This window comes from Caenorhabditis elegans, chromosome X (assembly GCF_000002985.6).
Source record: "Caenorhabditis elegans chromosome X".
In the NCBI taxonomy this organism is placed as follows: Eukaryota; Metazoa; Nematoda; class Chromadorea; order Rhabditida; family Rhabditidae; genus Caenorhabditis; species Caenorhabditis elegans.
The window spans coordinates 10,769,270-10,786,601 of NC_003284.9; the positions used below are offsets into that span (position 1 = coordinate 10,769,270).

General features: G+C 37.7%; 2 protein-coding genes across 12 annotated transcripts; one reads left to right on the plus strand and one right to left on the minus strand.

Annotated features, from left to right (window-relative positions):
• Nucleotides 1-12: 12 nt before the first annotated feature.
• On the plus strand, nt 13-13,704 carry sma-9 (Transcription factor sma-9; the record flags this gene model as incomplete). 11 transcript variants are annotated; one of them, NM_001375124.1, is made up of 26 exons in its annotated part: nt 13-132; nt 3,861-4,385; nt 4,438-4,593; nt 4,662-5,199; nt 5,624-6,075; nt 6,261-6,336; nt 6,561-6,970; nt 7,019-7,156; nt 7,304-7,522; nt 7,571-9,093; nt 9,167-9,271; nt 9,474-9,594; nt 9,641-9,738; nt 9,792-9,907; nt 9,993-10,101; nt 10,153-10,373; nt 10,420-10,577; nt 10,627-10,902; nt 10,959-11,107; nt 11,196-11,338; nt 11,627-12,090; nt 12,229-12,329; nt 12,377-12,620; nt 12,671-12,812; nt 12,864-13,000; nt 13,049-13,704. In NM_001375124.1, the coding sequence occupies 22 exons, from the start codon at nt 6,016-6,018 to the stop codon at nt 13,115-13,117; spliced, it is 5,079 nt and encodes a 1,692-aa protein (NP_001361885.1). The 11 variants fall into 11 exon arrangements, with proteins under 11 accessions (NP_001361885.1, NP_001361905.1, NP_001364627.1 ...); NM_001375121.3 differs by lacking the exon at nt 13-132 and having other exon boundaries at nt 3,822-4,385; nt 11,627-11,832; nt 11,932-12,090; nt 13,049-13,688; NM_001375119.3 differs by lacking the exons at nt 5,624-6,075; nt 6,261-6,336 and having other exon boundaries at nt 11,627-11,832; nt 11,932-12,090; nt 13,049-13,703.
• Nucleotides 13,658-14,653, minus strand: clc-4 (CLaudin-like in Caenorhabditis). The gene is made up of 6 exons (NM_077399.2): nt 14,554-14,653; nt 14,375-14,505; nt 14,176-14,267; nt 14,008-14,126; nt 13,886-13,941; nt 13,658-13,828 (listed from the first exon to the last, which is right to left on the minus strand). Exons 1-6 carry the CDS (start codon nt 14,636-14,638, stop codon nt 13,727-13,729), a joined length of 585 nt encoding a protein of 194 aa, NP_509800.1. The 5' UTR covers nt 14,639-14,653; the 3' UTR covers nt 13,658-13,726.
• Between the last annotated feature and the right edge of the window lie 2,679 nt (nt 14,654-17,332).

A 17,332-nucleotide genomic window follows, 5' to 3' on the forward strand; every position in this document is an offset into this window, starting at 1 on the left:
AACGCTTTAAATTTTCAGCCTCCAATGGCATTTGCTCCGGGTTCAGGAGGAGGTGGAGCGCCTCCCGGCCAACAACCTGCACAAATGATGATGCCACAAAATATATCAGCAGAAACCTATCACAGGTTAAATGTGAGTTTTTGAAAAATATATTTATCGAAGCGGATAAACGTTGATTCAGAAATCCCTTGAAAAGTTGATTCATGTGAGAAAACAGTTCACCAAATGAAATGATCATTATCTCAAATATCTTGATAAACCATCTTATCTAGTCTAAATCTTTTCTTCCAATCCACCTTCTCTCGTATTTTTCTCGGTTAGGGGTGCAAGACTCGTTTAAATTCAAAAAAAAATCGGCTGTTAATGAAACTTTCAAATAATTATGAAAATTTTGAACTTTCAAATTGCAAGAACCAACACAAATTCAATCAGTCGGATGTATAGTATGTGTTTGTTCATTTTCTTCATTTTTGGTCACATACAGCTTTCTTGAAATTAACTTTATCTGATATGGGACAAATAAACCACTTACAGCAACAGTCAAGCCTTCTTTTCTGTGAGGTTCTCTTGTTTGATTATTTGGAAACTCCAACATTTCTCCTTGTTCCCATCCAAACAAAAAGCCTTTGGTCTAATAAAAATCCGGATGGGGTGTCTGATTTCAAGCATAAGTTGGGACCATGATCTTGAAACCCGTACACCAGCAAATACAAAAAAATGGCGGGTCCTTTTTTGGTGTTTGTCATGTTGCATTTGCTCTTTTTTCTCCCTCAATTGTCTGCTAGTTGGTATCAGGTTTCCAAGGGAAACATAGAAGCACACTTCCACCACTACCACACAATTCACGTTTTTTGTGTTGTTGCTCTAAGTATGTTCTTTTGAGTAGAGATGCACACATAATGGGAGGAGACTTGCAAAAATATGGCATCGTTAGTGTAAACATTACGAGTGTCTATACGTACCTAATTTTGTTTGTTTTATGCGAGAAAGAACAACGAATGGTCAGTCCGGAGGTCAAATATATCAGCAAACATTTGTGAAGTTTGATTTTGAGATGGTTCACTAAATTCCAAATTTTTCATCATCTAAATTTTTTTAGCTTTGGTATAACTTTTTAATTATGGAAAATGATCAGTGTAAACTTTCAAAAATTATAAAAAAGAGTAGCATTAATGTAATGTAATAATTTTAAAAACTAAAAGAAAGTAACAGCATTTGATCAACAATAATTACTTGATTGCTCTCTTGTTTAAAGTTTAAAAAATTTACGATAAAATTAGACATGAACTAATAAATATCAATTGTATAAATTATTATTAATTGAGCACATACAGAATGTACCTGTTTAGCTTTAAGAATGTTTTCTGCAGTTTCTAAAAGATGAGTGACGCAAAAAATAACAATAAAAACACAACTAGAATTTTTACTGCATTTTCAACCAAAAAATTTAGCATTTTGAAAATTCACTATTCACTTTGTCTAGTTGTATAAATATTTTCTTATTTCGCACACACATTTTGCAAACAAAAACAAAAAAGGGTAGTTTTTAAAAACATCTTAAAACGAAACATAACGTAATGCCCTATTGCATGTATTGTTATCGGCAATTTGTATTTCTGATATCACTTGAGAAAATAAAGTCAAGGATACAGTTTCCACATAGTTGATCTCCGTGTGTTGCCACTCCTCTCAATATGGAATATATGGGCGGCCTGTTTTCGCTTATTTTTCCTTCGCTCGGCGTCTATTTTCTTCGTCTTTTCTCCACTCTTTCTTCTCACTCGTCAAAACCACATAATGATCACGTGAACCTTCACTTATTTTTCACCTGCTTCTTTTCCTGTCCTCTACACGTTTGTCTGATGTTTAATCACAGTTGTTTTCCTGCCTCGGCCTCTTTTCAAACTCCTCGGGGTGTTTCCTTTTTTTTTCCTCTCTCTCTTTTTTTCTGTAGTGCTTCCTTTATTTCTCATTTTTCTTTTCTTGCTTTTCATTCACCAGGCCCCTTCTTTTTTTTCTATTTCTCATCCATCCAAAGTGAGGGAGAAAAAGAGAGAAAAAGAGTGAAAGAGTGCTTTTCTGTGCACACATATCACTTGGTCTGTTAGTGTCATGGGACCCCGGGGCATTTCCTCCTGTTTATCGTTTTCTCTGGGTTCAAACGAGAAAGGATCTTTCGGAATTGTCAAGGCTCAAGCATCTCTTCTGAGCCAATGAGTGTTTTTTCTCTTTATCACAAATGTCTTTTACTTTTTACACGCTTTTTACAAGATTTGAATGATTTGTTTCCGAAGAGATAGAGAAAATAAAGATATTAATCATGAAAACTTGTTAATAGAGTACCGTAATTGGTGAGGTTTAGCTTATTTGAGTGCAGAAAAATTTAAATCTTGAAGTTTTCTTGGCGAAAAATTAAAAAAAAAACAGCAGAACTGTGAAATAAATATTTGCAGCTACCAGATACATCTATTTTAGTCATTTGAATTATTGAGAAAAACAGACTACATAAATGAACTACAGTATACAACTTGAATTAAAAAAGGAGTTTTTGACTGAAAAATAACCATTTTCTAGCTTTAATAGACATAGTTTTTGGCTTTGATTTTTTGTTAACGAAAGCAACTAGAAAACATTCAAATTTCAAATGTATTTAGTCATTTTCTGCATATCAAAACTATTTTTTTAAACCTGATGCTCCAAGTGTTTAGTTAAATTTATATGTAATAAATAATTTTGTTTTCCATTAATATCAGTTTTGATAAAACTAAAGTAATACAGTAGTTATCCACCACAATTTGGTGCCCTGATTGTCCTCTTAATATTTTAATTGTACGAAATTTTGCCATCAACCAACCACACTCACTTTTTTTGGTAACTTTTCTTCCCATTTCTCTACTTCTCTTGCATTTTGTTATTTCACAATAGTCCACTCTATCTTCTTTTTCCAATGTCCCTCTCAAATCATTCGCGCCCTGTTTAGCACCCATAGAGTCATTGATCACTTGGCCAACAGCCGGTCTCCCGGTAATGATAACGGGAAAAGTCAATGAACATTGAGTGAGAAAAAGAAAGAAAGAGAGAGAAAAGGACAGAGAGCAGCAAATGTGTATGTCACACACTCTTTTAGTCTCATAGAATACTAATCGATCACAATCACAAGTTACAAAGAAGTGTTGAACATTTTCAAGAGCTGCAAATCTGTGATAAGGTGACGAAGAATTGAGGTGACGTACTCTTTTCCCGTTTTTTTAAATTGTGATAGTGTGAGTGAAAAGATTGCGCGAGTAATGGGTAACCGTTTCGAAGACTGAACTGCATTCATGAGAGCCTCCAATCTGTTGCAGGAGTCAAAGTGAGGCAATTTGCGTCTTGATTTGATATGAATAGAAAAAGAATGAACGACAATATATTGTCTTCTGTTTTGATTAATGATTTATTTCAAGACATTGTATACAGTCTTAAAAACATTTGGCAACGGTTTTAGTAATTGTTATTTTTATTCCCCTTCATTCATTGTAATGAAACATATTAGAGAAATCAGTATGAATCAAATCAGAACGACGTTTGAATTGATAGGAATGAAGAAAAAACGTGACCACTCTTCCCCGAATCATTAAAAGTGAACCTTGTACCCAGTTTGCTGTAGACAAGTAACTTTCATGCTAATTATGGTCTCATGTGAACGTCACATGGTTCCAATCACTTTCTCATTATTTTTTGTAATACGTCTTCATCTCTCATTTTCCCCCTTATCTCACTTTGTTTTACGATGAACTTAACTTACATGAATCAAACTTAAAAAGTGGTTTTAGAATTGGCGAATGAGCCATCAGGCAATTGGAATCTCGAACAACTTTCAGCAGGTACAACGTGAGCAGCTAAATCATCAACGATTATTACAAGCACAGCTCCAGACTAATGGACCTGGAAGTGTTTCTCAGCAGCAGCAGGCTTCGCAGCAACAACAGCAAGTGCAGCACGTCCAGCAGCAACAACAGTCGCAGCAGCAACAGCAACAAGTTGCTTCACAACAAAACCAGCCGCAATTGCAAATGAATGCTCAGATACTGCAAGCTTTGTCAACACCACAAGGACAAAATTTAGTTAACATGCTTTTGATGCAACAGGCACTTAATGCGCAACAGACTGATACTCAGAATCCACAACAAATTATGCAACATCAATTAGCTCAACAGCAGGCACAACAAGCTCAGCAAGCTCAACAAGCGCAACAAGCTCGACAACAGGCAGAACAACAAGCTCAAGCCCAAGCTCGTCATCAAGCTGAGCAGCAGGCTCAGCAACAGGCACAGCAACAGGCGCAGGCACGGCAACAAGAACAACAAGCTCAATTAGCAGCTATTCAACAGCAAGTCACGCCACAGGTTTGTGTTTAGTACAAAATTGATAATTCGAAACTTTGATTTTTATTTTAAGCAATTTGCTCAAATATTGCACATGCAACAGCAGCTTCAACAACAGCAGTTTCAACAACAACAGCTCCAGCAGCAACAACTTCAGCAGCAGCAACTGCAACAGCAACAACTTCAACAACAACAGCTCCAGCAGCAACAGTTACAACAGGTTCTACAGGTGAGTTGACACAGAAATAGCATGTTGATAACTTGAAATTGGCGTTATTTTATTTTTTTTTTCTTCAGATCTCACAAGCCCAACAACAAGCTCAACAAGCTCAGCATGTCCAGTCTAGACAAATGCAGCCGTCCCAACAGAGCCAGGTACAGGCGCAACTCCAGCAGCAACAGCAATTGCAGCAGCAACAAGCTCAGCAGCTTTCACAGCAGCAGGCGCAGCAGCAACAACAATTACAACAGTTACAACTGCAGCAATTTCTTCAACAACAGCAACAGCTTCATCAGCAACGTGCGGCTGCCCAACAAGCTCAGGCTCAGAACAATGCTTCACAACAACGCCCGTCGGTTGCATCGACGCCTGCATTGTCTTCAACTCCACAGTTGAATGATCTTACACAGACAATGCAAGCCCAGCTTCAACAGCAACTGCTTCTCCAACAGCAACAGGCTCAGGCTCAACAAGCTCAACAAGCTCAGCAAGCACAACTAGCTCAACAGGCTCAACAGCAACAGCAAGGGCAGTCTCAAAATAGAACAGTTTCTCAAGCACTGCAATATATTCAGTCTATGCAACTGCAGCAAAGAGCCGATGGAACCCCAAACGGTACGTTTAAATTTTGTATTTTTCTCTGTTTTCATTTTCTCACGTTCACACGCTTCACAACTCTGTGTCTGTTTCCCTTCTCTGTTTTCCCAGTTTCTCCCTTCCCGTTTTCCATCGTTTCCCTTTTTTGCCAGTCCACATACGTTCAACCACACAACCACACCACAACTCTTTGAAAATTATCCGATATACGTATATGACATCAAAAATATCATAGAACATTTTGTTTCCATTTGTTTTTTTTTGAAATATGCATGCAAATAGATAGTGTGTAAACCAACAATAATTAGAAAGTGATAAAGAATGAGATTTTTGTAACCATTACTTCAGCTTTTCTCCTGAATCATCTTCTTCTCTTTTTCTGTGCACCACCTTCTAACCATTGGTTGTTCAAACACGCTTACCCAATATTTTTCCCCTTCAGCAGAGTCACAAGAAGAGAGGTTGGCTCAAATGCTGAACGAACAACAGCAGCGGATGCTGCAAAATCAGGCGCGCGAGGCACAACATCGTCAGTTGCTCATTTCTTCGACGCCTGCTCCTCGAGGTGGTATCACCATGGGAACTCCAATTGGTATTGCAAGGAGAGAAGAGCAGCCGGTACCGTCTACGGTGGCGGTAACGACGGCACCGGCTGCAGTCCGCACGCCTGTTGCTGTGCCACCTATGAAACAAAATTCTAACCCTTCCATGAATCCATCATCCACATCTACGTCTGCATCTGCCACAAGCAGTCATCAGATTTTAGCCCCCTCGCTCTCCAAACCACTTGAGCAGCCTTCCTCGTCGAAGGCCGCATCGTCTGGCAACGAGTCGATGTCGGACCACATCAGCCGAATCATCTCTGAGAACGAAGTCATTCTTCAAGGAGACCCGGTGAGTGCCGAATTCTTCTAGCGTGATGGGTTTTCTTTTTTTGAATAATTCGCCCCCTGGAGTTTGATGAAATGATACGGAAACAATACCAGACCAAAATAAAACAAAACCTTTCATGTTTTTATTCATAATTTCAAATCTCATTTGTCCTTCTGTTTGACGTCTTCGAATCTGTCCATTTACAGGTGATTCGCAAAAAGCGGCCATACCATCGGCAAATAGGTGCGCAATCCTCGGTCGATCACGACAGTAATAGTGGTGGTGAGTTGTGGTGTGGTTGAGTTTCTTGAAAGCATCGCTCCATTACCCTTGTCCTTCTATCCCAAGACAAGATATTGTCTCCTTCTATTACTCGCCCCAACGTTTCCGCTATACCGTCTCGATTTGCATGCCAGTGCGTGTCTGCACGTGTCCATATCTGCATATTATATATTGATGAATATTGTGATTGTCCCGTTTGTCCCTTAATGTTTTATATTTTTCAGGATCAACAAGAACTTCGCCTGGGCCAAAAGACAGTCGTATGTTGCAAGCTGCTAGTCGGAGCCAGAGTTTATTCGAGCTTAGTGGATCAAAACATTTCATGGGCAGCTTGACTAGTGGTCAGCCATTGCTTCGTCCGATTCAGGCACATAATGATCCTAACTACACACCGGAGTGTATATACTGCAAACTCACGTTTCCCAATGAAGCTGGTCTCCAAGCTCACGAAGTTGTTTGCGGAAAGAAAAAAGAGCTAGAAAAAGCACAAATAGCACAAGAAGGAAACCCGCATAGTGCTCTGAAGCGTCGTCACACTCATCAAGATGCAACGTTAGCAATGCATTCTCCACTTGCAGCCCACACACCGTCGAACATGCCTGGTCCTTCAGAGCCTGCAATAAAGTTGAAAAAAGTAAGTAGTCTTATTTAATTAGCATTACATCATCGTTGAATGTTTTAGGATGACTCTACTGAACTAGACGGTACATCAAAACCTGACGCTCTTCAATCCTCCTCATCATTTCCTAGAAGTTTACCAAAGGAGTGGGAACAACATATGTTAACGCTTCAAAATCTTGCCGCCATCATTCCGCCATTTGTAAGTGAAAGACTATACAGGATCCATACCAAAGATAAAACACCAGAAATTAAACTTGTTTCAATTTTTGGAAGCTTTTATTTTTTAATTTTAAAATGAATACTATGTATATTTTTAAAACGTACAAAAAATTGTTTTATTTTCCAGGTTCAAGCATTTCTTGCCAAAGTATTACAAACTAAACTGACAATGGTTTCTTCTGGAACATTGACACATATTTATGAAAACTACAACATATCACCGATTTGTGTTAAACAATTTCTTCACTTCGCATCGCAACTGACCGATCAACAACTCGAAGAAATGACAGTTGAAAGTGAGAAACAGTATTTGGAGAATGCAGAAGAATATCAAGCAAAAGGAATTGTAAAAACATTATTATCTTTCAAGATCAAAAACGAATTTTCTTTTCAGATCCAAGCCCTCCCGTGTGATAATTTGGAAGTTACTGAAATGTTAAAGCAGCAAGAAACCATCATGAAAGGCCAAGTCCCAGATCTTCTCGTCTCTACTCAAGCTGTTTTACATCACTGCAGTGGAAAGCGAGACAATAAAGATCCTTCTAAAAACTTTGTCATGATCAAACTTCTTCATGCTAACGGAAAGGACATTACTGAAATCCCAATGAAAGCAGAAACTGATCTCGATGAATGCAATGCACGATTTGTATATCAGATGAGAGAATTCCAAAAAATTAACAATATGAATGATAGGTTAATCGAGGTTCTTAAAACTGATCCTGCGGCAGCTGCAACACCGCTGTTCCAAGTGGCCAGGGAACAATCAGCAAGTGTGAAATTTCTCATTCGACAAACTGGTATGGTTCATTTAACAATTGTTGCCAGTGTTGCAAAAAGACTGGGAATGAGCAGTATGCAACAGGATGTTCCGGAGTCCAATCAAATACCAAACGGAATAATTGCATTTGATGGAGTTCAAATCAAACAAGAGCCCGAAGATCCACCAGGAGACGATGATGACGACGATGATGATTGTATTATTGAAGTTGTGGATGAAGATCAAAAACAGCATATTGCAATGCTCACAGCAGCTGCCAGCGGGCAGGATATTGGAATTGGTGGCCAGTTTCAGAAAGTGACACAAAACCTTGAACCTGCCATTGTGAATCAACAATCAATTGTCAACCATGGTGATTCAATTGTCAACAACGCCTCAATTCCAATTGCAAACAATGCTCCAGTGCAAATCGTCCAGAATGGAGGACCTATGCAGCATGAAGTTGTTGCAATGCCAGTACAACTAAAGCTAGAAGATCTTCGTTTAGAGCCGCAGACCAGTGGGGATACTGATAAACCATACTGGCTGGTAATCAATGGTGACATTGGAGGGCGTCCTTCATTCATGACAACAGCTGGAATGACTTCAAGAACTCATCGTACTCGTAATATCACATCAGAGACCTACGTAACGGTACCACGTCAACAACCAATGTTTGCAGTACAAGATGGAACTTTATCGATGTATGCGAAATGGAACGTTCCGGTGCATAATGATGCGGAGACAAAAATGAATTTGTCGTTTATGGGAATGGTATCGTTGAGACGAAGAACGGGTCAACAGAAATTTTTCAAATACACAACGGCCAACAAGGATCAGGGACATTATCGAATGACACATTCTTCGTTTTGGGATATAAGTACAAAAATTCGTGATCGCCAGGCTTCAATGAGCGAGGAAAAAACACCAGAAGAAAGTGTGGACTATGATGCTCAATTCATTGAGCGACTTGTGGGAGGAACTTATACCAACACAGATTTACAAGGACCATCAAATGCCCCGGTAACCATCCCGGTGCTAGTTGCGCCGGAGGACTCAACGTCTGCTGAGCCAAGCACATCGGGTCAATCACTCCTGATGAGATCTCCGCGACCTCAATCTCCACCTCTCCGTGATATAAAAATGGATCTTAGTGATGAGTGAGTTTCATTTGCTTCAAATACGTTTAATTCTAAAACTATTAGAACTAACGCTATAGCTTTGTCTTTTCAGTGATTACTCTGCAACCGATCTCGCGACTACTTGCAAACTTGAACCAAAGCAGGAATCCTTTGAAGATGTTAAAGACGTGAAACGTGAAAACAGTCCCGACGCAAGGTAAACTCAACATGCATAACGGTGTCACTTAAATAAAGCTATGTTCTCCTCTATCACTTTGTTCGAATGTTAACTATACGCAATATGTACCTATGCATCTTGACTATTACTGATGCTACAATGTTTTATCCCTTTGTGTTTAATTTGCTTTGAACTTGCTTTGAACATGATATCCTCAAAACTTTTTCAACCACAATTTCAGACCAACAGTTATTATCAGCGATGATGCTGGTCGTATCAGAAGAGAACGATTTGCTAATAAGTATATCAGTAGAATTCGCCCAAAACACGATCAAATAATTGGCGGCCATCGCACAGATGAGGTACATATCTATTTTTAATACGTAACATGACTGTTAGTCTTTATAGGTATACGTGTATGTGCGTGGTCGTGGGCGTGGAAGATATATTTGTGATCGCTGCGGAATTCGGTGCAAAAAACCTAGTATGCTGAAAAAGCATATCAAGTATGTAGTTGACAGGAATCGGATTCTATTGGATTTTTATTTAATAATTGCAGATCGCACACGGATGTTCGCGCTTTTAACTGCACTGCGTGTAACTTCTCGTTCAAAACTAAAGGCAACCTCACAAAGCATTTGAGCTCCAAAACACACCAACGTCGTATTTCTAATAGTAAGTTGAATTGTAACCAACTACCCTGATTAATCTCACAATTAATACTGAAAAGCTTACTTATTTTAAGTGAATTTTTTTGCAGTCCAAGCAGGAAATGATAGCGATGGAACGACACCATCGACAAGTAGTATGATGAATATGGATGATGGATACCATAGAAATCAACCATTGTTTGATGACTATGACAACAAGTAAATAATTTATGGTCTTTGATAAATTATAACAAACTTCTCAATTTACAGCTCATCAGACGAGGAAGATTACGATCATTTGAATAGAATGCAAGCAGAACACAAATTCAAGTTTGGTCAGGAGCACATTCTTTTTGAACGTACAGCTCACACTCCTCCGACTCGTTGGTGTCTTGTTGAAGCTCAAAACGATCACTATTGGCCTTCGCCGGATCGTCGATCATGCATGTCCGCTCCACCTGTGGCAATGCAACGTGACTTTGATGACCGAGGTGTGTGAAACTCGGATCTGGATTATAAAACTTTTCATCATTACAGCAATGACTCCCGTGTCTGGCGCCAACTCTCCGTATCTGTCGCAACAAGTTCATTCTCCAATGTCAACTTCTTCTCAGTCCAATATAATTCTAGACATTCCTAACAATCAGAAATCAAACTGTTCGTCAGTTTCTAACGTTTCTCCTTCCAACTCTCAGGTATCCAACTAATATCGATATATTTAAAATTTTTAAAAGTTGTTTTCAGAACTTTCAAAGTTTGTCTACTGTTCCAACTTGTGCATCTTCGTCGAGCAATGTATTGGTCCCCAATGTAAACTTTCTACAAAAAGACGAAACATTGAAATGTGACCAATGCGACCGTACATTTCGAAAAATCTCCGACTTGACACTTCATCAGCACACACATAACATTGAAATGCAACAGAGCAAGAACAGAATGTATCAGTGTTCAGAATGTAAAATTCCAATTCGAACCAAGGCACAGTTGCAGAAGCATCTCGAACGGAATCACGGGGTTCATGTGAGTTATTCGATCAAAAAAAACAAATTAAAACAATTGTATTTTACAATGTTTAGATGGATGAGTCTGTGACAGCATGCATCGATCCTCTGGCGTCTACACAATCTGTTCTAGGCGGACCATCCACCAGCAATCCACGTTCTTTTATGTGCGTTGACTGTGACATTGGGTTTCGCAAGCATGGGATCTTAGCCAAGCACTTGAGGTTGGTTATTTTGATGAAAATTGATGTTTTGGTCCTAGTGTTGCCAGTATTAATTTATTAATATTATTTATTATTATAAAAATTCCAGATCTAAAACACACGTGATGAAGCTGGAATCTTTACAACGGTTGCCGGTGGACACATTGTCCTTGATAACCAAAAAAGATAATGGTGCTTGCCTCAATGATATCGATACCACGGATTGTGAGAAGGCTCGAATATCTCTTCTAGGTAAACATTATAACTGAATCAAGTCTTATTAACAATTTGGAAGTCGAGTGGGTTCTTTTTCAAACGATAATGTGTTGTGACGTAATGGTGTGGTATGTGCTTATCAATTCCACAGGGGAAGCAAAATGTCACATGATCGTAAAAGAAAGAACAAGAGAACAATACTCCGCATCATTTTTCTAAAATCTGAATGGCTTATCAAAGTGCAGTCACACCGGGACTTCTATTTATATTCTCTTCATATCCAGCTCACATGTTATTTCTTTCTCTAATTCGGTTTTATTACAGCTATTGTCGAGAAGCTCCGCAACGAGGCAGATAAAGACGAGCAGGGCAGTGTTGTTCCCACTACCTCTATCCCTGCTCCTCAGCCCGTTGCCTTGACGCCGGAGATGATTCGAGCATTGGCAAACGCCCAGACACCTGTGACCGCATCAATGACCAATACACCGTCGACGGCGCAGTTTCCAGTGGGCGTGGTTTCGACCCCTTCGGTGAGTGCTGTGTCGGCCTCGGGCAGCCAAAGTAACGTGTCTTGCGTTAGCAGCTTCAACAACTCCACTATGTCGCCCAATCCAACTGTGGTTCCACAGGTGTTTCCAACACCAAATCCGTCATCCCCATTGGAATCGTCCTCAATGCAGTTCAGAAAGAAAGCAGTTTTGGACTCGGCAACACACGCGAACGACATGCCCAGAACAATTCTACGAATCTCGGAGATTCCGTCCAGTCTACCAGTCAATCATCAACTTGTGAGATTTGGGTTCCCTATCACATATGTGTATTTTTTAAAGCTATAACATCACTGATTTCGGCAAATTTAAAATCTCACTTGATTAACACACTGCATTTATTTTCAAAATTCATGATCTGAAGTTCGATTATTTCAGCATCGTGATTTGTCTTTCCTTGCTCATACAACAAGTCGTTCTGAATCATCAATTACATCGCCTATCGTTTCATCTTCTACAAACTTTAGTTATCGTAAACGGTGAGAAAATTTTTTTTTCGAGATATTTGAAACACTTTTCCTTTCAGTTCCGAGTCTTCTTTAAGCGGTTCTAGCCCTACTCATACAAAAAAATTGATGGTCTGGAATCCACCACTCGCTGAGCCATCTTTCTACTCACCAAAAGCAGCTTTGCATCCATTGTCAACTGATAAGGCACACGCATCGGAATCCTTGTCGGACCGTCTACACAACAAGCGACCAAGACCAATCCCCGACAACACTAAGTGCCAAATTTGTGCGGATGAATTTTCAACTCCGATTGAACTTCAGGTTGATATGCTTTTATGATGATTCTTAATGCTAATGTTTTTCAAGTTCAGGTTCACTTGCACGTTGACCATGTTCGAATGATGGATGGTGCCGAGTACAAGTGTCCACGAAAGTTCTGCGGTCTAAACTACGAGTCCCTCGACAGCCTGAGAGCTCACGTGACAGCACACTATGAAACTGACAGGCAAAAGCGTGAGTAAATTATTTTGGGAAAAGTCTTACTTACAGTGTTTTACATTTCAGTGCTTGAGGAGAAGGTGTTGCTCGCAGAAGCAGATTTTCCAATCGACAATTCCAAAATTGAAAAATTGAACTCACCAAAAAAGGAGTCCATGAATAAGTTCACAACTCCTTTCAAGGCTATTTCTGATCATCATGAAGTATGTTTATAACCATGACTTAAAATTTTTAAACGTAGTTATGTTTAGCTATACGCCCAGACGCAGCAAGGAGCTGGGTCATCAACATCGAACCAATCACCGAAGGCTGCGAACTAGTGTTTTCATTATATTTTTCCAATATTTCCTGTATCTTATCCGTCACTGTTCATTAGAAAAATGTCAGGTCACCTAGAACATTCCACGACTATTCGCTCTTTCTGGTCCATCATTTTTTTTGTTATTTTTCCGATACTTGTCTTGATTTTTCTTCTTTCAAATATGTTTTAATAATTCATCAATTTGTGATTTTACACATCGGCTATCAAGAATTGTATTATCATCACCAGTTTTTGAGCTAGCCGACGTCAGATTCTAGTTTTATCTGCCGGGTTTCACGTTTCCCATTGATCTTCCAAAAGGCCTGAAAGCCGCTCACACTCATTAGTATAAAAAATATGAGATATTCTATTTGTGATTGTATATGTATTTTCCTTAATTATATGTTTTTGTTTTAAATGCTCTGATTTATCATCATTCTCTTTTTTTGTAAATACTTTTCCTTTCCATCAGTCCATTTCCAGTCAACATGCAATCATTTCTTGTGTCAGTATGCTCTCTAGTTTTGATTTATATTTTTGGAAATACAAACACTATGTTTTTGTTTCGAATCCCATAATTTATCGATAAACAATCAACGGCATAATTATCAGAATTGAGCTCGAAAGCTTAAACTCCGTGTTGTGCAAAAAAAATGGCGAAGGAAGCAAGAATTGTGTCAATCACAACAAGACACCATGCTCCTACGGCCATCCAGAAAGCGGATCCAATCTGAAAATTTCAAATCTTGTTTTTGCAAAAATGTGAAATTAATCTGTTAATTCTTACATTAATATTCAAATCCTTTGCTTCCGCATCCCAAATCTTCTGGATATTGACATCATCTGAATGAGTTTTTTGCACATGAATTTGTGGCTCAATTCAATCAAATAATGAAGTTTCTCCCTCACCTTTAATTTCATCGCTGTTATAATAGAAAACTCCAATGGCAACAGTCAGAAAAATTGTGATGAGGAATGAGAGTGGGGATAGTGGATGAAGTAAATATTTCTTGAAGCAACAGGTGCATCTGAGAGTTTTGAGGTTACTTATGACTAATTGATTGTGAGTAGACTTACGAGGTTAGGAAATTCCAAACGAAAGCGACAATTTCCAAAATTAACGCTGCGATCATACAAATTGCGACAATTTTTTCATAGGGTTTCATTTCCTTAAAAAAAAGTTTGTTTTTCTTTTTTTCAAATGATTGAAGATTATGACAACAATCCTTTCTCCAAGCTCTATGAAAGTCACATATATGTTTTTTGAAGCTCTCACCTTCCAAAATCCCGCACATCCAACAGCACCATCTTCACACAAGAATGGAAGTATTCCCGTCAAACGTTCTGTATGGTTGCGTTGAACGTCTTCATAAAGATCCAGAAGGTCCTTTTCCACAGTGCGCCACTCTAGAAAATGTAACAGTTGTAATAAAAACAATTTTCAGGATTATTTACTGTCGGAAAAAGTGGCTCCAAGGGTGAGAGCAATAGCTCCCAGCATGACAACCCCAAACACGAGTTGAGTCAGTGACGAGCACATCCAGGATCACTGAAACATAAATTATCATATAATAAAACTTACACGTGGAGACAACAGAAAACCGTTGAAATCAAACAAGTCAAACGAAAGAAACGACACACATAAAACCAATGTGCGGGGATGGTGGTGGTCGTGGCAAGTGAGAGGAAAAAAAATTCAACGATGTATGATTTTTTGGGATTCGGCGCTCTCGCGACAGTCTCCACATTGCCCCTCTATATCAGTTTCAAAGAGCTTTCCCATGCATTATTTTTATAGGAGAGAAAAAGACAATGCCACGAAAACCAATCATGTTCCTATGTTTTACACCAAACAGGATACGTGAAAGAATAAGCAAAGAAGTGGAAAACCTTTAAAATAGTAATAGAGAGAAGTATACAACAGGCAGATGCTCACCAAAATATTCACGAAAAACTATGCAAGATAGGATACTTTTTGAATTAATTCAGTAATTGAAACTGAGTGAAATGGTTTAACAACACTTTTTTAAAGTTTAATTTTTCTGTCTTTTTTCAGTCTTGTACATAAAAAATCGGAATCTACTTTTACCTGTATAAAAAATTAAAGGGAAACTTATTGTTTCTCCAAAAAGTTAGTAATCAGGTTTTCGTGAAAAATAACAATTTCTGTGACTGCTTCTTTAGCTAATGGTAAGCTTAAAATAGGAGTAGAGATATTTTCTAGTATTTATGGTAAACTTTCAGACCATGGCGGACAGTTTCTTGCTTAGGCAGTAACAATTGTGATAAAATTCCATCAAATTGAGGGAAATGGACTTTTCTTAGAACTGCACTAAAAGCTTTTGGGAAAATTAATCGATAACCAATTAACGCATTAGAAGTCCAAACATGACACTAGTAGAAAAACTCAGAACAACTAATATAAGAAAACTGTGATCATATTATAATTTCGTGCAAGTATTTTCAGACAAAAGAATCGTGTTTTCACATTAAAAAATGCAGCAGACAATTTGAACATGTGAATTTTGGATTGGGTGATTGGAATCCTTATTTGGAAATTGGTATTTTTTCAGAAACCCGGAAAATGTCCAATAATCTGATGTTTTTGAAAGCCTAGAATATATTTGGTACTTGTGTAATATGTAATGTGCTTGCCCCAAAATATCAACCATTTTGAAAACATTATGTTACCATTTTTGTCCATATATTTTTTCCTAAGATTAAAATGGCAAATCAATTTCACGTTTGAAAAATTACTATTTTTAAAAGAAAGAATGGAAAACACATTGAAATTTATTATTGGAAATTACATTTTAACTTGCATTCCCAACTATTCTTCTATGCAAAATTTTATTTTTTTATGTAGTTTCTATCACAAGATTGCTGTCCACATTATCCAGTAACCTATGTATGTACTTTCTGCAATTGTTTGTTAATGTTATAGCGGCAGACGGCCTGTTTGATTTTGACATTAAAGATAGAGTAGCGCCAGTGGGTATTTTGTCTCTATGCACTTATAATGATTCAAAACAACCGAATATCATAATGAAACACTCAAAAAAAAATTAGATTTTTCATAATTTCCGGTCAAATTTTTGACAAATTGCCAAAATTTTGAAAAATACGAGGAAGTTTAAAGAATTGTCGCATGTTTCGACCCCTACAATGATTTAATACAAATAATTAAGACAACATTAAAACATTAAAAAATGTCGAAAAAAAATTTTTTTTTTGGTCGACTTTCAAAATTATGAGTGGCAAAAACTGAGTAATTGCCATTTTTTGACGGTAAATAAAAAAATTTCAAAAATTTTTTGAAAAGTTTTATCATGATATTTGACCATTTTGGGACCACATAAGGAGTGGTTTTTAACAATTTCCCCACTGGCGCTACTCCATTGTTTTTCAAAAAGTATAGCTGTCAATTAGTTTACATGTATTTCTCTATAGCTTGTCCAAACTTGAACTTATAGTTAGTTATGTTTTTAGAAAGCTGGGATATCACAGAAAACAAAGTTTACAGTAATCAACATTGCATGATGCCGATATTTTTCTTCGGCGACGTTACCATTTTTATTGCGTATTCATTTACAATATTTGTTCTAGTAGTATTGAATAATCAAATCATCGAAACTGACGTTTTTTTATACAGTTAACATGAATTCTGCTTTTCTGAAACAATTTTGAAATCACATACATGTAAAGTTTGTTAGAGATAGTTGAGATGGGCTGCGCGCGACCCATTTTTCAGAAAAAATCCGAATTGTAAAAAGTGTCTTTCATGTAGTCGTAATTATATTTTATTGTAGTTGTAATTGTTTAATCGTCAAGTCACATGATTTTTGTAACGAAAATAGTGTTGTATTCCAAATTTGCAGAAAATTAGAAATATTTTTAAAATTTTCTGGTTTTAAACGAATTTTTTGAAACAAATAATTTTCAATCAACCCATCTGACCTCACTCAAAATGATTGAATTTATGTTTTCAAAAAAAGGAATTTCAAATTTCCGGAAAATTTTCAAAATTCCAATATTCCCAAATTTTCCAAAACCTTCAGAATTCCAAAAAGAAAAAAAACCGAAAGTTCTGTGAAGACGCCGATGATGACGAAGAATTATCGGAATGGATGAATGGATGGACGGATTGGAATGATCGGGGATGTGTCCGAATTCCGAATGACAGTTTGAAGTTTTAAATTCGAGCACAGTGGGCTTTTCGACACTGTCATGTTTT

What these genes read in the sequence shown, in the direction of transcription:
- clc-4 (NM_077399.2), bottom strand. Translation starts at nt 14,638, where the DNA reads ATGTGCTCGTCACTGACTCAACTCGTGTTTGGGGTTGTCATGCTGGGA. An exon ending in TGGAGCCACTTTTTCCGACA is followed by an intron (nt 14,506 to 14,553) that starts GTAAATAATCCT and finishes TACATTTTCTAG; the next exon opens with AGTGGCGCACTGTGGAAAAG. An exon ending in TAACAGCGATGAAATTAAAG is followed by an intron (nt 13,942 to 14,007) that starts GTGAGGGAGAAA and finishes AAACTCATTCAG; the next exon opens with ATGATGTCAATATCCAGAAG.